General features: G+C 44.0%; 1 protein-coding gene across 5 annotated transcripts in view; it reads left to right on the forward strand.

Moving 5' to 3' along the window:
- Nucleotides 1–20916, forward strand: part of LOC135537560 (septin-9-like) — a 68384-nt gene that overhangs the window by 37026 nt on the left and 10442 nt on the right. For 4 of the 5 annotated variants that reach the window (XM_064963695.1, XM_064963701.1, XM_064963706.1 and 1 more), the window contains 4 exons: nt 14555–14731; nt 17096–17224; nt 17356–17437; nt 17532–17669. In XM_064963695.1, coding sequence (XP_064819767.1) covers nt 14555–14731; nt 17096–17224; nt 17356–17437; nt 17532–17669 — 526 coding nt within the window. Of the gene's footprint in view, nt 1–6765; nt 6785–14554; nt 14732–17095; nt 17225–17355; nt 17438–17531; nt 17670–20916 lie in introns of those variants that run through there. The other variant, XM_064963712.1, reaches the window with a different exon arrangement.

The raw sequence follows: 20916 nt of genomic DNA on the forward strand, positions 1-20916 counted from the left end.
AGCTCAACCAACAAATAGGAATACAGAAACCTCAAATACGTATTTCTGCAGTGTCAAGAGGGAACCCTGTTCCATGTGTTTAGTCCACCATTCATTATTTCACCGACGCTTTAGAGTAGGAGACACTGACTTAATATTAAAACCTATTGAGCTGTAATGTGTTTACAGCTTCCAGGCTAGCCGCTACAGTTATTAGCCATCAACACAATAAACCAACCGTTAATTAGCTACATTAGCCCACAAGGGAGTAGGTGCATTGTGATTACAGTGTAACCTTTCACTAATACGTCCGCCATTGTTTCATGCTTACGTTACCATTCAGCTCACAGGCAAGGTGGCAGGACTGAACGTGGCTCATACACCGTAGCAAAACACTTTACAACGGGAAAGCAAAAAAATCTGTCCCATTTCACTCTATTAAAATAAATAGGTCATGTTTTCCCTCTAGTGAACCAGACCCTGTTCAGGTGACTATCCTGGGGGTAGAGAGCTCTTAAGAGGTGGATCTGTGGCCTGTTATGCCATAAACACCACAATGAATCATGTTCTGAAACAGCCTCTCCTTTTCTCATCCAATGACAGAGGAGTCCATCTACCAGACCCCACTGCGGGGTTAACACTACTGTTAGTGTATGTGAGAGGTGGGTGGAAGGAGGACAAGATAGGGAGGACGTGAGCAGGGAGCAACGGCAAACGTGTCATTTCCTGTTATAGGCGACAGTTGTTGGTGTGCAGGGCGAGACAGCGAGGGGCCCGTGGCAGCATGTGCACAGCAGGCTATTGCCCCCCCCTCCGACTTGTGACCACTACACAGAGTCATGATGACAACGTCATGATAGGACGTCCTTCATGACTGTTTTTAACAGTACCGGGTGATGAAGTACACATGGTCCTCGTTGGCACGGTGTTCGTCAACAACACATGCTTGCTATCTATTGACTCCATTTACAGTGTCAATATATCAGTCCGAATTATTTTTTATTTTTTTTAGAGGAATAGCTTCTGGGTTATGTGTAACCTTTACTTGACATTAGCTAGCCAGTCATTGCAGCCGTCATTAATTCCTCAGTGCTCTCTCTAGATCACAATTGGAGACTATTAGGTCTAGCTCTGGTGTGGCGGGATTTCTTCCTTCGATTCCCGTACGTCCTCTTTGCTGGTCTCTGTTTGTGCTGCCTGAAGGGTACAGCCAACAGTCTGTTTGAACCCTGTTGTGTGATGACTCTTACGTAGTGGAACACGGTCAGGTCATTAACAGGGAAATTAGATCAATGTTTCTGGCCCTGTAGAACACACTACTTAGGAGATATGAGCAAACAACTTGATTCATGTCCAGACATCTGTAAACCATTTTTTCTTAAGTCTATTTAAACCCCTTATTAACGCTTAAAGGAATATTAATTTGACTTCTGTGGTTGTAATTGGCAATGGGAGTGATCATAATTGCATATCTTCCAATAACAAAATGTGTGGAAATATAAAGGGGGCAGCTAGCTAATAAAACTAATTGGAAACACATTTTTATGTGTAGCTAATTGCAGCACAAAATGAAAGAATATCTTGGAAGAAATATTCCCCACCTTGTCTTCTCAGGCCTTGTCTCAGGGCACCTTATCGTCTCATTCCTCCACTCTGAACGTAATTACATTTTCCTCTTATAAGGAAGAGTAACAGTTTTCAGTGGGGATACAATATTTTTTTTAAACCACCCAACTTCCCACTTCATGGTTGTGTGTCTGCCATATAAAGTTCCCCCAGTTCCTTATAATGCTGCTCTGGATGACTCTGTGGCTGGATTCCTTTCAGTCTGTCTTCCCTCTTTCTCAGAGGCCTGTAGGGTTTTATAGTGTTGTGGTAGGTATATGACTTAAAGCAGCTGGTTCTCACACAGTGTCCGCCATGGCACTCAACAGCACAATAATGGCTGCACTTCTGCTGGGCCTTTCTCTCCTTTCTCATATACTCCATCTCTAGTTGACGCTTTCTCTCGCTCTCTCTCTCTTGCTCTGTCTTTCACCTTGTCATTGTCTTTGTAGCATGGGCCTCCCCTTATATTTTCCTCAACTTTGTTTCCTTCTCTTCATTTTTCTCACTCGCTGTATTTACAGCATTGGCCTGCCTCACCTCTCATGCCCTCTCTATTCTCTCCCTCCATCCCTCTCTCTCTCTCTCACTCTGCCACTGTCTCTGTGGTGGATAAAGGGGGCAGGTCATTATCGTTTGTGTTCCAGATGTTCCTGTGTGTAAAGCTGTCTTTTAACACAATCTGCTTTGGCCCGCGCAGGGCCAAAGGTCACATTCTCAGGGGGCCGACGAGTGACGGCAGGGGTGAAAGATGAAGTGAGCCGGTAGCATTCTTCACCCACCTTCATCTGAAGTGTGTGTGTGTGTGTGTGTTGTTCCCCGTTCTATTCTTCAAGCCCACTATCGCATGCTATGGTGTTATTGCAGTAAAGTGGCACGTTGACCTTCTTAATCAGCTGGTTCCCTTTGGTTCAAAGGACGGATGGGAGATTGAGTGAGTGGGATATCCTCTTGGATGTACACTACAGGGCAGTTACGTATATCCCCCTAGTGTACCGAGCCTCATCTCTACGGACTGTTTCAGCCTTCCATTGACCCCCAGGTGTTTACCAACCGAAACATTACCTATTTATCTCAATTACACAGATCACCTAGTTCACTCTTCCTGTATTATGCTTAATGCTAAAATGTTTGTTCTATTCTACTGAGCCATTTACTTAATTTTTTATATTGTATTAGTTGTTGTTATTGCGTTGTCGAAGGAACCTGCAAATAAGCCTTTTTGTTGGATGGTGTGTGTACCCAGTTTATCCTGTACATGTGACAAATACAACTTGAAACACTGTACTTGACTTGGTCCTCTTGGGAAACAGGATGTCCAGCATTGCTCTCCACTTTTTTCTGCTTGAGGACTTTTACAGTAGCCAGCATGGGTTTAACCCAACAGGAGTAGTGACCAGATAATCTCCTACCTTACAATCGGAATGTTTCTTGATACCCAAGTTCAATCAAGTACATGTCTCACTGATTGAGCAGCAGAGACAGAATGCAGTATGGAATGTTATTAAATAGTTTGGGGTAACTTAATCCAAGTTTACTGGAGGACAACTTATTTTGCAGTTATAAGACTGTATAACTGCATTTTTCCAATGTAATATACGTTCAGCAAATCCCCTTATTGTTTGGGATACTTTGAAATGTACCTTCAGGGGTCATTCATCCAATAATAAAAAGGAAGTTTCTGGCTTAAGAGACAAGACTAAGAAGGGAAATCCCTAAACTAATAGTACAGGTAAATAGCAATAATAATGATACTTCAGAGATGCAAAATAAGTTAGAGGAAACTTACCGTTTCAAGAACTTATCGTTCTTGAAACTTATTCAAGAACGATCTAATGTAATCTATTACATAAATAAAGCAAACTGGATGGAATATGGAGAGAAATGCACAAAATTCTTCCTGAATCTCCAATACAGGAACGCTAACAAAAATAATTTGCAGAAACTCGTTACTGAAGACTGAGTCATCTATGATTGTCTGAATTATATTTTAAGAGGAAGCTAATTATTTTAGGCAGATGTTCTCTTTTCCGTCTCATCCTCTCCCACTGAATGAAGATTATTATAAGGAATTCTTTCCAAAAGAATGTTTAAACATGGAAAATTAACAAATGTACAGAAAGATCAGTGGAAGAGGATGAGACCAAATTACAGTGGAATAACTTTTTGAGGCTATTAAAAATCCTTTCAGTTTGGAAAAACCCCAGGGCTTGATGGCATTCCGGTAGAGTATGATATACTAAAGCTCCATTATTAGATTGTTTTAACTATTCCTATAGAAATGGCAGTCTGTCAGGTACTCAGCAGGAAGGTCTGATTTCTTTATTATTAAAACTAGACCCAGATGGAAAATATAAAGACCCAGTGTATCTAAAAAAAACTGGAGGCCCATTACACTTCAATGTTGTGATGCAAAAATACTAGCGCAATGTATAACACTCATTGTTCATCCTGATCAGACTTTTTTTTACATGGGCGATACATTAGAGATAATATACGACAACTACTAGAAATAATGGAACATCATTAAAAATATAAGAAGCCAGGAATGGTATTCATAGTGGATTTGATAATGTAAGCCTGTTTTTTTTTTCACTTTCGGTAATTTTCTTATAAAATGGGAGAAACTAATGTATTGCAACCCCAGGTGTAAAATAGTAAATAACGGCTACATCTAAGAGTTTTTAATTGTCAAGAGGAGTTAAACAAGGGTGCCCGCTGTCACCATATATATTCGTTATGGCCATCAAAATGCTTGCTATTAAAATCAGATCCAATAACAACATTAGAGGATTAGAAATCTAAGGCTTAAAAACAAAGGTGTCCATGTATATGCCGACGACTCAAATGTTATATTAAGTCCGCAAGCTAGATCCCTGCAATGTCTCATTGAAGCTCTAGATAACTTTTCTGTGCTCTCTGGACTAAAACCTAATTATGGTAAGTGTACAATATTAAGTATTGGATCTTTTTTTTAAATAGAACTTTTGCATTACCCTGCAGTTTACCTAAATGGGATGATGGTGAAGTAGACATACTCGGTATTCATATCACAAAAGATATAAACTCTCCACAATAATTTTCAATAGAGAACTTGTAAAAATAGATAAGATCCTGCAACCATGGAGAGGTAAATACCTGTCTATTTATGCAAAAATTGCCCTGATTTAACTCCTTAGTCATATCTCACTTTACTCACTTATGGCGCTGCCTACTCCTGATGATTCGTTTTTCAAATTATGAGCAAAATATATTTTGCTTTATCTGGGAAGCTAAACCCGACAAAGTAAAACGTGCCTATCTATATAATGAATATAAATTGTGTGGGTTGAGATTACTAAATATAAAAGCACTAAACCTCTCTCTAAAAGCTTCACTCATTCAAAAGTTTTATTTGAACCCTAAATGGTTCTCAAGTAGATTACTAAGAAAAGCTCCTCCATTTTTAAAAAATGGCCTTTTTGCCTTTTGTGCAGATTTCCATGTCTGATTTTCGATTAATTGAAAATGATACTTTTTTCAAAGTATCTTTTTCAAACAAGCATTGCAGAGCTGGCAACAATTTCAATTTCATTCCCCTGAAAATATATTAAAATATTATGGCTGAACTCAAATGTGCTGGTTGATTAAAATACCTGTATTTATGGAAAATATGTTAGTGTATTTTGTTCTTAAATGTTATTGTAAAATGTAATGGTAGAGTTATGTCCTTCATGGAGTTAACAGAATTGTACGGGAAGGTCTGCTCAATCCAAGAATACAACCAATTGATTACAGCATTACCCCAAAAATGGAGGAGGCAGGTGGCAGTGGGAAGAGGTAGGGAACTAGTCTGTCTGCCCAATACAAAATATCAAAACTGGCGGAGGAACAAAAATAGCATAAATAGAAAAGTATACCAGTTTGATTTGAGGACCAGGATGTTGACAACTGTGCCATACAGATTGCAAAATAGTTGGGAATAGATTTTTGATGTACCGATTCCATGGTAGAGGGTGTATATAAAACAACGCATGGAGCACAAAGTCTTGAATTTCAGATAAATTATTATATAGAATTCTTGCCACCAACAAAATGTTTGGGGCATAAAATCATCAAAGCTCTGCAGATTTTGTTGTGAGGATACAGAATCAATAGACCTTTTTATTTAGGTATTTCCCTCAGGTAGCCTGTTTCTGGTCTCAGGTTCAGGAATGGCTGACAATACATAGCATTGATCTAAAATTGACCCTATAAATAGTACTTTTAGGAGATCTTGAGTGACTGGGTCAGTCAATTTCTAATTCTCTTAGTAAAAGTATTTATCTTCAACTCGCAATCTGTGGATTATATAGATTGAAATTGTACGTTAAACATCACAGCATAGTTGAAAGATATATGTTGCGTAGAAACCCGATGTGGGTGGCCAGCAGAGTTAGATGGGATGGGCTGAGGGACGCTGAGGGTTGTTAGGTGGAATTGGAGACAAGTGGGAGTGGAGTTGTTGTGTGGGAGATAAAAGTAAAAACATTTTTCTAACATAATTACAAGTATGTTTGAATGACACTGAGGGTTAGGTTTTTTTTAAAGCTAATGCCAGTTTGCCTGAGGCTGATGCCATGCAGGTGTTTGTACACATGCATATACACACACTCTCATTCAAATAAACGCTTACAAGAACACACACACATATGTAATAGTGCCAGACATCCACACAAACATATACAGTTGACATTGCTGTTAAGATGTTCATTGTCCTTGATGTCCTTTGTTTTAAATGTATTATTTTGTTTTATTTTTTGCATTGTTGATTGCTGTTTTCTGTCTTTTTTCTCTTTAGTTAATTCTCTTGGTTGGTGGAGTTCTTGGGGGTAGGGATTTTTTTGTGGGGGTGGGGCTGTGGGAGGGTTCTCGATGGGTTGAGGGCTATTGGGGAACTGTGAAGGGATCGAGTTCACGTTTTTTGGCCTGGTGGTAGATCGGTCAACGTTCCCTTGAGCAGGGCATTGACCCTGGATGCTTCTGTGTGTCGCTCTGAATGGGAGTCTGTTGGATGACTGGTATGATGTAGTTGTTGAGCGGAAGCCCTTTGCTGTGCAGCTGGTATCGAACCCAGAAAGGAGTACCAATGACGGGCCTGAAGGTTATTATGGCTGGTGGTGGTGGGGGAGGTGGGTGGTAGTCAAACTGTTGCTGAAAAACAGGAAGTGAGAGAACATGGGTAAGTTGACATAAATACACCCCAAGATTTACACCGCTTGGTTCAGAGAGAGGAAAGCGATAATTGCAAGAGTGAGGCCATAGGTTAAACAGCAAGTGTTTGGGCCGTGTTTATAGGCTGTAAGGTAATTGGGTGAATGACATTCCACACATGACTAATAGGAAGAGCAGAACAAAACGCCATGCTGATGATGATACGTTTTGTATTCATTCCCACGATACCGAATAATAGGAAAACGAGTGAATTGTGTTAGGCTGCATTCAGACCAGCCTTTCTGATTTAACTTTTGTAAATTACTTTACAATACTCTACTCTATTTAGTCTACAATGCCTCTTGCATGCGTGTCTTGTACAGTAAGCTATACAGGGGAGGAGTTGCTCTTAGGGCAATAGTGACTACTGCAATATGTCCAATAGTAGGATCCGGTGCCATTCTGCCGTGCCTGTCCGTCAGCCCTCTCCCACACTGCCCCATGTAATCCTACCATCCACATATCTGCTCAAGACAGCAGAAGGCATACAACTTAACGATTGCTTCCTCCTCCGAGAGAGAGAGAGAGAGAGAGAGAGAGAGAGAGAGAGAGAGAGAGAGAGAGAGAGAGAGAGAGAGAGAGAGAGAGAGAGAGAGAGAGAGAGAGAGAGAGAGAGAGAGAGAGAGAGAGAGAGAGAGAGAGAGAGAGAGAGAGAGAGAGAGAGAGAGAGAGAGAGAGAGAGAGAGAGAGAGAGAGAGAGAGAGAGAGAGAGAGAGAGAGAGAGAGAGAGAGAGAGAGAGAGAGAGAGAGAGAGAGAGAGAGAGAGAGAGAGAGAGAGAGAGAGAGAGAGAGAGAGAGAGAGAGAGAGAGAGAGAGAGAGAGAGAGAGAGACCAAAGCTATGGAAATGTAATCTCCTGTAAAAGAGAAGGGGGGTGGTGTGAATAAGAGAGATGGAGAGAGAGAGTCAGAACATTTGGTCGGTACAGGGCAGAGACCCTAGCCTGGTCCCAGATCTGTTTGTGCTGTCTTGCCAACTCCAAGTCCTTGTGTGACATTGACACACATGGAGTTGGCAAGACAGAACAAACAGATCTGGGACCAGGCTACTGGGACTTTAAAAGAGCAGACCGTGTTAAGGGGATCGGTAACGGTGTGTGACCAAGAAGCGGATGATGCCTAGGCTTCCTCCCAAAGACATCCTTGGCATCCATGTGTTAAATGGTTGTAGAGAAGGCATATGCTGTCTCCTATTAGAACCATGCAAATAGAATGTCACAATGTGTGTTGCACCAGTTATGAGGAAGCAGCTTAACTGTTGTGATCTCCTCAGAAGTCCCGAGACCTTCAAAGTGGATTGGATGACTGGTGCTGTGGAGTTCTCATTCTTTATAACCCGTTGTCTTGTGAAGAGACATGTGGTCCTGGACCAGAGCTCTCTCTCTTTCTCTCCCACAGACCAGTCCCGGATGGACCAGCTTAATCATTGGCCACACAATTCAAACAGCATGGCCTAACATCAGGCCAAATTAGAAGTCGTGCAGGAGATGAATCATTGTCATGGTCTCTCTCATCCATGTTTCCCTTCTCTGTGGTATCCAGAGTTCTGATATCATCAAAGGTTGGATTTGCCTCAAAGAACAGAGAAAGAAAAAATTCACTTTGTCGTGTAATTCATAACAGAAAGGCAACTAAAGAGGTTGAGTTTTAATTGGAAAAGTTTTGGAGACTTCTATGGGTTTTGAACAAGGTTCCGCCGAATTGTATTATATTTAATATATAGAAACCAAAACAAACCGAAAGCACATCGCTCCGCAATCAACCAACCCACTGCTTCATAACTCTACAAACAAGTTTTGAATGAAATTCATAGTATGAATTTACACTCCTTGAATATTGTATTTGGGTCAGGATGTGCCGGATATTATGAATGTTTGAACGGCAGAATGAAAGCAGAACAATATTTGGTTATGGATGCATGTAAATGATCCTCTGGTGCAGACTGTGGGCAGATTGTATCCGAATGGGATGTGGGAGAGTTTCCTGAGAGAACACATTCCTTTGGGAACGCCGTGTTGGCTGGCCAGGAGCACCGGGTGGGCACAGGGTGCATGTTGGGTAAGGGGATTGCTTTTCAACGAGTAGAATTGGAATTTCAGTTTACTGACTGAAGTGAATTGGAATTGACCCCAACTCTTGAGGGGAATGTGGTGGCTGTGCTTTTTAAGATGGTTTGATACGCTATAGTAGTACTAGTGCAGCACTGCTGTCAGCTGGCATGATTAACAAGGAAACTGGGGGATTATTTTTAAGGTCTTGAAATGGTCAGTGTCGTTGTCATTTGAAATGAATCAGCAGTGCTTGTTTTTTTTGTTAAACACGTTGATTTTTATAGTCTTCAGGTGGCGTATGAGTTGACTCATTTCTCATTGATGTCTCTTTCGTTCTCTCGTCTAGGCCTCTTCCGTTGTGTCTCTACTGACAAACAGGAAACCATGAATCTACCACAGAGCCTGAAACCTCACATATGGGGTTGAAAAATGTAGCTTGTGTGCAATCCTTACTAGAGAACACATATATACATATCTCTGTATGAGCCCCTATTAACATTCATTATACATGACAGTAGAGAGGTTAGATGTGGCACACAGACACGGGTACTATCCCATAACCGCCACCAATGCAGTCCCGATCATACCGCGTAGCATAATTTAGCTTTCAACATTCAGATCTCAACCGCTTCGTTACACAAGATTATTGAACTTCTAAACATCTTATTTCCACCCTTGTTCGTTCATGTCTTTTTAAATAGAATCCTCCTCATTTGACCAAGGTGCTGGGTGTCCCCATTGATCTAGGATGGGTGTCCACATGGTCCCCATTGATCTAGGATGGGTGTCCACATGGTCCCCATTGATCTAGGATGAGTGTCCACATGGTCCCCATTGATCTAGGATGAGTGTCCACATGGTCCCCATTGATCTAGGATGAGTGTCCACATGGTCCCCATTGATCTAGGATGAGTGTAACAAACCAGTGTTTAGATGAAACAGAGGTAGTTCTCAATGGAGCAAATCTGGATGTGTAGTCTGGAAACAGCAGCTGTTAGGGTCTCATCCATTCATTCATTCATCCATCCATCCATTCATTCATCCATGCATGCAAGGAAAATGAGGATGGACTGAACCTTTAAACTCCACTATGTCCATTCTGCAAAGCTCCACATTCTTTCCCTTAATACTTAAATCTCTTTTCACACTCAAGTCAGAAATGGCTGTTAGTCTTTTTTTCAAGGCCAGTCGTAACAGTTGTCTGTTTTCAGAGTTCTGGTAAACACTGTGAATGGTAGTCAGTTGGAAAGGGTTAAGAAAGTGGAAGAAATAATTTGATGTTGTGTTTTGGGGGTTAATTCTGGGGTCAGCTAGGTGTTTTTACAGGGCAAATATCTTATTTCTTTTGAATAAGCAACAGCTGCTTTTTTTGGGGCTCAAGGGCCCTTCGTCTTCAGTTTGGATGCAACGTGCATTGGAGAGGGCTTCACATCAAATTAGGGTAATTTAGCATGAGCTAAGTTTAGAATGTCATATTTTCACTGGTCAGTTTTAATCAGGTGAATCAGCCAAAGACCCAGCAGGCTTCAAAGGCTACCAGAGCTCTGTATAAAACATTTTTATGCCTGTCTGCTATTCTGACTCATAAAAAGAAGGCAAGGCTTTCTATAAAAGTTTGATGGGGCCCCATCTATTGGATCTTCAAACGCCAATGTTTTTCTTGTAGCTCATAAATTATGAGGAAGGTGAAATGTTTCGCTACACCCGCAACAGCATGTGTATGTGACCAATACGATTTGATCAGTGGTCACTGTTGAGGAAGGTGAAACTGATGGTTCTCGTCTGTTGTGCCAGTCCAGCCGGAACAGAGAATTCAGACAGCAGATTCCCAGTCCGGTTAAGCCACAGCCATCAGCACCCTTTTTTCTCCTTGCTCTCTCGGTGTGTGTGTGTGTGTGTGTGTGTGTGTGTGTGTGTGTGTGTGTGTGTGGTCTCTATTCTTAGAGAACCCAGTCGTTACCCACCAGATGGCACAGGGGGAGCTGGCATTGTGGTACCCAGGCATGGGATGGCTTATAGACCCTTAATATGTCATTAGTGCTGGTTTGTGTCCTGTCTCTTAGATAGGCTGATTCCTGCACAGTAGGGTCCGTACTCTTTTATTATTTATTTTTTGTTAACCCTTATTTTACCAGATAAGTTGACTGAACACATCTAATTTATATCAATGACCTGGGGAATAGTTATTGGGGGAGGGGGGATAAATGAGCCAATTGGAAGCTGGGGATGATTAGATGGCCATGATGGTATGAGGGCCAGATTGGGAACTTAGCCAGGACACCGGGGTTAACACCCCTACTCTTATGACAAGTGCCATGGGATCTTTAGTGACCACAGAGAGTCAGGACACCCATTTAACGTCCCATCTGAAATGTTTATTTTTATTTCACCTTTTATTTATTTAAGGCGGCACCCTACACAGGACAATGTCCCCAATCACTGCCCTGGGGCATTGGGATATTTATTTTTGTTGGGACCAGAGGGAAGGGTGCCTCCTACTGGCCATCCAACATCACTTCCAACAGCATCTGGTCTCCCGACCAGGACCAACCCTACTTAGCTTCAGAGGCAAACCAGCAATGGGATGCAGGGTGATATGCTGCACGCAGGCAGGTAGGTAGGTAGGCACATGACACCACAACATCAACAAAGGCCCTGTACATGCCATTGTGTCATGCTTTCCCTCCCCCTTTAACATCAAATTAGCACTTTGTGTGTACTTCTACATCTTATTCCCACTACAGGGGATTGTCTGTTCAACAGGAATAGCAGCACATCTGCTCTTACATACAGTAGGAACTAATGCGGTTTCAACCAACCAACGGGTTCACATTTCCCCATTTGATCGAATGTTTAATGTGAGCTTAATGAAGGCGCATAAAGAAGTTGAGTGCTTTGCCGGTTGAGGGAATACAAAAACAAAACCCAATACTCTGACGGTGATGTGCGTTGATTGATGACGGTAAAGAGGAACGGATTTTTCTTCTATAAAGTTCATGTTCCCAGGACGTTTCAGCCAAGCCGCTCTGTGGTATCTTAGCCTCCATCTATCATCACAGGGTCTGGGAAAGTGAAGGTTGAGACTGCAGCTCCACACAGATACTGGCCAGATACCGAGGTAGTTGTCCACATATTCTAAGTCAGAACCATTCAGAGTAGTGATGCTGGATGGGCGGGCAGGTGCGGGCAGCGATCGGTTGAAGAGCGTGCATTTAATTTTACTTGCAGTTGGAGGCCACAGATGGAGAGTTGTATGGCATTGAGGTGAATCAGAGAATCACCAGCAGCAAGAGCAACATAATTGATGTATACAGAGAAGAGAGTCGGCCTGAGAATTGAACCCTGTAGCACCCCCATAGAGACTGCCAGAGGTCCGGACAACAGGCCCTCCAATCTGACACACTGAACTCTGTCTGAGAAGTAGTTGGTGAACCAGGTGAGGCAGTCATTTGAGAAACCAAGGCTGTTGAGTCTGCCGATAAGAATGTGATGATTGACGGAGTCGAAAGCCTTGGCCAGGTCGATGAATATGGCTGCACAGTAATGTCTCTTATCTAGTGTGGTTATGATATCATTTAGGACCTTCAGTGTGGCTGAGGTGCACCGATGACCAGTTCTGAAACCAGATTGCATAGCGGAGAAGGTACGGTGGGATTCGAAATGGTCGGTGATCTGTTTAACTTGGTTTTAGAAGACCTTAGAAAGGCAGGGTAGGATAGATTTAGGTCTGTAGCAGTTTGGGTCTAGAGTCTCCCCCTTTGAAGAGGGGGATGACCGCAGCAGTTTTCCAATCTTTGGGGATCTCAGACGATACGAATGAGGTTGAACAAGCTAGTAATAGGGGTTGCAACAATTTCGGGAGATGACTTTAGGAAGAGAGGCTCCAGATTGTCTAGCCCGGGCTGATTTGTAGGGGTCCAGATTTTGCAGCTCTTTCAGAACATTGGCTATCTGGATTTGGGAGAAGGAGAAATAGGGGAGGCTTGGGCAAGTTGCTGTGGGGGGTGCAGGGCTGTTGACCGGGGTAGGGTTAGCCAGGTGGAAAGCATGTCCAGCCATAGAAAAATGCTTATTGAAATTCTCAATTATAGTGGATTTATCGGTGGTGACAGTGTTTCCTAGCCTGAGTGCAGTGGGCAGCTGGGAGGAAGGTGCTCTTATTCTCCATGGACTTTAGTGTCCCAGAACTTTTTTTGAGTGTGTGCTACGGGATGCAAATTTCTGTTTGAAAAAGCTAGCCTTAGCTTTCCTAACTGCCTGTGTATATTGGTTCCTGTGTAGGTGATGTATGTGTGTGGTAGTCACTGGACGAGGGTCCAGGTTCGGCCCTGAAATTCTAGCTCCGATAGACCAGTTGGGAACACTGTGTTTATTAAAAGTTTATTTGCAGCACTTTTCCCAGGTCTTCCTCGTTCAAATAAAAGAAAGCTCCTTCTGTAGTGGTTCCACAAAATGGTTCCGTATTGTGTAGAAAGCCATTGGAGAAGTTTCTATACGTGACATTGAATTTAGCGTCAGATCTGAGGCAGCATGTTTTATGGGCACGCTCCCAACTGCCGCTATCAGACATGGACAGGAAATAACAATGACTTCCCGTGTGCGAGGAACAAAACGAACAAAACGCAACACTTGAATCATCAGGCCCAGCCAGCTAAAGCGAGACGATGTGGATGCGAGTGTGATGAACAGGAAACCCAGAGACTGCGGTGAAGGTTTCACTGTAAAGACAGACGTGGCTGTTGATACTCATCAGGTCAACATGCCACACACAGCTACAGGAGCAGGGGGGGTTTAGAATGGCATGTCACAGACAGCCAGAGCTGACGTTGTCAAACTCCAAAAGGGAGTTCTACTTTCTCTCCTACTGTGAGTGTACTGTATGGACACACAACTAGAATGTAAAGCACTGGAAACGACAGCCACAGTTCCCCGTGTCTGGAGCACGTTCATAGTGGTCCGTGTTAACAGCGTGTACATTCGTCCTGACGTTTGTCTCTGGATCTTCTGCTCGCATGTTTGAATTCATTCAAAGATATTTTTGGCGGCTGTGATATGTCTCTGTCTGTGGTTTGGAGGGTCTGTAAACCTTGAGCAGTAGATGATACCACGCTGTCAAAGGAATATCACACCCAACTATCTCCTCCCACCCCTTCAGGGCGAACGTGTGTGTGTACATGCGACAGTTGAAAGCAGGTTGTTGTCTGTTTCGTAGGCTCGTCCAGACACTGCTTTGGCAGTTAGCCTTGCTACAATTGGCAGTCACACCTTCTCCAGCAAGTTCTGAGTCACTTCATGTAATGTTTTTTTCGGTGTATGAGTGTCTTGTCCTGTGGCTACAGTTGGACTCTTGTTAGAGTGACTTATTGTGTGAGGTGGAGTTGTTAACTGTGATATCCGTGTTGATACTGCTGAAGGATAGCATCCATTATTCCTCAAACATGCCACCACTGCTGTGTAGAATCAGTTTGATAAGTTACATTTGTCCGGTGCAGTTTGCGTTCAGTACAGCTGGAATTCGGCGAACATTCGTGATATCTACTCATTGATCTGCAGCTACAGTGACGAGTAGGATGGAAAATATTTATCAGAATGTTTGTCAGCATGGAACACTCCTATTTAAAATGTTCAATGCTGAACACTGATCTCTCTCTCTCTCTCTGTGTCACTGTGTCTCTCTCATCATCATCAGGGTCAGAGGTCAATCCGAGCCACAACAACATGTCCGCCCCACCACATCCGCAACCCCCTGCCAAGGGAGCGTCACATGCCGCTGGCGACTTCAGCTACGTGGGCATCGACGCCATCCTGGAGCAGATGAGGAGGAAGGCCATGAAACAGGGCTTTGAGCTCAACATCATGATCGTCGGTGAGTGGTGTTGAACAGTGAACACGCATGCAACACGCACCCTTTTGAGATCATGGATGTGAGTGAATGGTTTTAAACACACATGAACACACACACACACACATCCTCTGTTACATCCACCCATCCCCAGAGAGAGCGAGACACACTTTCTTTTCTATACACTCTATTTAAATGTTTTCAAAGTCACGCTGTCATTTGGAAATGAGCCTGGAGTGAGTGCTTGATCTTCCAGGACTAACTAGCGTGGAACCCAATTGGGGAATCCTTACCCCAAGTGCCCCTGAGATTGGTACACACTACACATAGTGGATCTCAGATCTCAACCCTACTGAACACTTATGGGAGATCCTGGAGTAGTGCCCGAGACAGCGTTTTCCCCCGCCTTCAACAAAACGCCAAATTATTGAATGTCTCGTGGAAGAACAGTGTCGCATCCCTGCAATAGAGTTCCAGTCACTTGTAGAATCGATACCAAGGCACATTGAAGCTGTTCTGGCGGCTCGTGGTGGAGCAACACACTATTGAGACACTGTTGGTGTTTCCTTTATTTCGGCATTTACCTGTACTTTACCACGGTGAGAAGTGATTGAAAGCCACAAAGAGCATGTTGAAGGACCTCGAGTCTCTCTTCCAGCTTAGATGTCTCTTTTTGTGTTTGGTGGCAGTCAGTGGGGACGGTGGTCGAGTAGAACACACAGTACTCCCTGCAGGAGTGTGTTTTGTATACATACTAGCTGTCATAGTGGTTCTGAGGAGATCCTAAACCATTGGAATGTGTTTGTTTAAAATAAAGGTGGCATCTCATGGCACCAAGTCAAAGAAAACGTATCTGGGCAAGGTCAAAAAGTATTCATTTTCTCTCATTGCTATCATGTAGGAAGATCAATTCAATCAAATAAAACATACGCCAGACTTTCATAATCTCTGACTAGGCTTTATCTTTTCCTTGCTGGCACGCCGTCACTGACATGCATCACAACCCTCATAGTTGTTTTCGGCAAAGGGCAGCATTCAGCCAGCGCTCCATCAGAGACGTCAGACGCGTGTGCCCACTTGAAGTGGAGTCGGAACGTTGGAGAAAGGCAGACTTGTAGTGAATGATAGTTGTGTTCATGAGCCCAGGTTATGTTGTGCAATTGTGCACTTACATGTTATAGTCGCTATTGGTGTGAGAGACATGACTCGCATGATGAAGGCCAGGTTAGAATAGAGGGTTGTTGTTGATGCATCTCTATCTGTACATAAAGGATCTTTCCATCAAGTCCTGATGATTAAGATAAAGAAGACATTTTATAAGGTTGTCCTTTTTACAGGGGTATAGTTGATCCAGTGACCTACAGTATCCAGTGTCAAACTTGATGTGAAGTCGTTTTACTACTGTACAAGTGCCTAACTCTGATTTGGTTTTGAAGTGGCCGTTTTGGCTATCCTCTGACCGTCTTTCCTAAACTAGGTCCTGAGGCCCCCTCTGTTTTTTTTTGCCCTGGCACTACACAGCTGATTCAAATGGCCAACTCATCATCAAACTTAGATTTTTTTCAATCAGCTGTGATGTGCTAGGGCAAGAACCTAAACGTGCACCCATAAGGAGCCCCAGGACAGAGTTTGACACAGCAGCAGTACTCTCTGTCCCTCTCTAAAGGCATTGTGAGAAAGGTCAGTGGAGATGTAATCAGACTCCAATCTCTAAAGGCCCCTCTGTGAGATGTATTACCCTAATCCCAGCCCTAAAGCCCCTTAGACCGCAGCAGTGTCCCCTATGCATAAAGGCTAATTAAGCTGGCACAGCTGTGCTGCCGATGCCCACTGTCAGACCTGCTGCTAATGGATGCCTATGGGGAGGTAGAGGAATCAATCAAATGTCTCTATAAAGCTCTTCTTACATCAGCAGATGTCACAAAGTGCTTATACAGAACACAGACTAAAACCCCCAACAGCAAGCAATGCAGATGTAGAAGCACAGTGGCTAGGAACAACTCCCTAGAAAGGCAGGAACCTAGGAAGAAACCTAGAGAGGAACCAGGTTCTGAGCGGTGGCCAGTCCTTTTCTGGGTCTTGGTGAGGAGTGTGTGTGGCTGGTCCATCTGTCCTCTGTGGCCTGACAGCAGGCTGGAATGGCCCGACAGACAGCAGGCTGGAATGGCCCTACAGCTGCCATGCTGGTGTCATAGTCAGTGAGTGCATGAGGACACACTCTTTGTCTAGCTCGGTCTGTCACATGACTTGTGTGTAGGGTCTGGGTACAGAGTCAGGAAAGCTATTGTACATTCACGACAGGTTAGAAGAGCCTCATGGTTGAAGATAAGCCCCTCTGTTTTTGAGTGTGTCCAGACATATAGCTCACCCCGTGTTGGTCTTTAACAGGTCAGAGTGGTCTGGGGAAGTCGACCCTGATGAACACCCTGTTCAAGTCTAAGGTCAGCAGGAAGTCGGTGGTGTCCACCCCCGAGGAGAGGATCCCCAAGACCATCGAGATCAAGTCCATCAGTCACGGTAACACACACACGCATACATACAAACGGATCTGTGGTATGCAGTATACATTATAATATGTATATGTGTAATATGAATGGTATGCAGTATACATAATACATCTCATGGATATCTCCTGTGTCTCTGTCTAGACATCGAAGAGAAGGGCGTGAGGATGAAACTAACGGTAATCGACACTCCCGGCTTTGGGGACCACATCAACAACGAGAACTGGTGAGTTGTAGTTTTTTTTATCCCTACCACAGAGTGAATGACTGTGTTGTCGCCTGTCTGTGAACTCCATTTCCCATGTGCCCACCGCCAACAGCTGGCAGCCAATCATGAAGTTCATCAATGACCAGTATGAGCAGTACCTGCAGGAGGAGATCAACATCGACAGGAAGAAGAGGATCCCAGACTCACGGGTTCACTGCTGCATGTACTTCATACCACCTACTGGACACTGGTGAGTTATGGACTCACTCTCTCTCACACACACACACACACACACACACTCTGTTTGTTTGTCTGGGACTTCACCACTTCCTCTAGACTACCCTCCTTTTCTTTCGACCACTTATAGAAGTCATCTTGTCCACCGAGAGTCAGAGGTATCGCTTTGGGAATCAGGTTTCACAAAGACTCATTTGACTGCAGACGCTATAGTACCCACTGTCTTGGAAAACTATAGTACCCACTGTCTTGGAAAACTATAGTACCCACTGTCTTGGAAAACTATAGTACCCACTGTCTTGGAAAACTATAGTATCCTATCGACTGTGAAAGCAAACCATGAGTGCCATGGAGACAAAAAACCATGTATGTACAACAAAGCGTTAAGGAAACATTTGTATATTTGACCAGGAACCGTGACTTGGCAAATTAGAGAATTACTTCATATTAACATACTGAAAGATAAACCACCAAAATCCTAGACATTCATGCAAAGTTAAAAGCATTTATTCTAATAGACAGGGAAATGGTTAAGTGTCTTCAGTCTGTCAAGGACCTGCAGTCTTCTACACGTGTATGCATTACTAACAGAATAGTTTTAAACACCCAGGTGGTGGCTAGTCGTTTCAATTTTCAAGGCGACATGTAGCCTAGTGGTTAGAGCGTTGGACTTGTAACCGGAAGGTTGCAAGATCGAATCCCCGAGCTGACAAGGTAAAAATCTGTCGTTCTGCCCCTGAACAAGGCAGTTAACCCAAGGCTGACATTGAAAATAAGAATTTGTTCTTAACTGACTTGGCTAGTTAAATAAAGGTATAATAATAATAATACTCCTTCCTTTCACGTCTGCAGTTTTAGTCATTGAACAGGGATGAAAGTGCCGGTGTGCACACAGACACTTTCATCCCTGTTCAATATATATAAAATCACACACTGTCTGAGCACATCAGGACTCCACCTACTGGCTCACAATTGTCTCTTCCATCCGCCCACATCAATTCCTTGACCTGTAGCTCAACAGTTGTCCACCAGTTATTCTCTGGAGTGTGTGGCGTGTGTGTATGTATCCCACTGTTTGACACACTCCCTCACCTCCTCCTTATGACACCACAGCTGCATAGTGTGTGTGGCAGCTCTACAGTCAGTGCATTGTCCAGACCCTCTTTCGCAAAGCACGAGCCAAAGCTTTTTCCCTCGTTCTCTCGTCCCAAAAGCTAAAATGACTCACTTCCCCTGCCAATCCCCTCCCTCTCTCACCCGCTTGACCTCGAGTGCATCCCCCCTCCCCCAAACAGGCTCTCTTGGAAACTTCCAAGCACCTGTCCCCTCTAGGGACCTCTTAATCAGGCCTGGAAACGGGGGGAGCAGGAAGAAGGATCTTCTTTACTGCCACCAGGAGACTTCAGAGCACAAAGAGGATGTCCTACCCCGCTACTCAGCACCACTCACTGTGGGGCTGAAGCTACAACCTGGCACTGGGCTAGAGAACACAAGCAACAGGCATAGGGATGCATAAAACATGAACACACACACAGAGAGTCAGCAAAAGCAGATGGGACGACAGGGGATGGGGGAGAGACACAATAATAATGTGTTGAGTAGCCAATGCTCCTCTACAGGACAATCTCAGGATGAAACCCTGTGGGTTGAACCTGGCTCATGGTCTAGACTCGAACTATTCTCCCAACTCCAGTTCTTCTCTCCCTTCATTCCTCTCACAAATGACTTGAGGTCTGCAACAAGGGCCTGTAACCAATTACTAGCACACCATGCCAAGGCCATGGCTGCGTAACAAATGACACCCTATTACCTATTTTAGTCCACTACTGTTGACCAGCGCCCCTATGTCTCTGGTCAAAAAGTAGTGAACTACATTAGGGAATAGGATGCCATTTGGGAATTAACCCATGTGTCTTGGATAGCTCCATGCTTTGGTTCCATTATGTCCATAATAGACACTACGCTGAATATTCAGTAATACTGGTATCTCATATCACCAAATAATAGCAGAGACATCAAGTTTTATAGCCCAATGGTCGTGGTTCTTTTTATTGTCAAACTTCTTGAAGCGGATGCAGTCTTGACTGCCTAGCAGCCGTTGACTGAATAGTTGACCACACTCTTTCCCTCAAGGCTGTCTTCTTGTTACCCAATGAAGGATGCTTTCTTTGAGAACTACCAGGGTATCCCACGGTTACGCCAAGCAATGTTGCACTTGGACTCTCTTGACCCACGAGGTGGTTTTAAAGACATCAGAGAAAGAGGAGGGAAGAGAGCAGTCTACAGTGCGGTCACCCCCCCCCTCCCCTTCCTCTACGTGGCTGCTTCCATTTTGACCACAGAACAGCTCTCAGAGAATTAGCACTGACAGCTCAGCCCTCCCTCTGCAGACACAGCTACCAAGTTGACTATTTCCCCTTTTTGAAGTGGAGAATTTGAGCATATGGCATCTCTGTGTGCATAAATATGTACAGTACATATGTTTAGTGTGTAGGCGTGCATTGTGTGTGCTGACCTTTTTTGTTGATCGTTTAACGTTTTAAGTGGAGAACTGGAGTATAGCTGTATTAGACATGCACATGTGCATGTCTGTGGTATGTGCGTGTGTGTTGACTGATGTGTGATTCACATGTGCAGTGCGTCAATTTGAACCTCGCTCTCATCTATTTGTTCAGAGGCGTGTGAACATCTTCATAGTCAAACATCAACCGTATGTGTTCACTGACCGGTGTACCGTAGGCCTACATACCACTGATGCACGTGAAACACTGTGTGTGTCTGACTTACAGTCCACAAAGCTGAGGTCACGGTTCCTGAGGGGACAGGAGATCAAATCTATAGGCGGAGCCAAGGAGAGCTGCAGCAGGGCTATGACCTATGGGAGCTCTCTCTCTCACACTCTTCCTCTTTCTTTCCATTAAGTGGTGTTCTCTCTGTCTCTCTGTGTCTGTCGCTCTGTCTCTGTGTCTGTCGCTCTCCTTCTCTCCCCCTTTCTCACTCCTCGCTCTCTCTCCTACCATGTCTGGTGGGTCTCTCTCGGACATCCTTGGCATGTAGTATGACGTGTATTGACACGCGTAGTGTTCTGTTCCTGCCCCGTTCCGTGTTCATGTCTCTCCCCTCTCCCGAGGGGACCCCTCTCTAGTCCAGCTGCTCCAGGTCTTTGATCCAGGGTGACCCATCATGGCTGGGATAATTGGAGGGGAGAGGAGACCATAAGGAGGAGCTGGAGAGGGGAACAACCAGAGGCATTACTGCCA

Source organism: Oncorhynchus masou, chromosome 5 (assembly GCF_036934945.1).
Source record: "Oncorhynchus masou masou isolate Uvic2021 chromosome 5, UVic_Omas_1.1, whole genome shotgun sequence".
NCBI classification, from domain to species: Eukaryota; Metazoa; Chordata; class Actinopteri; order Salmoniformes; family Salmonidae; genus Oncorhynchus; species Oncorhynchus masou.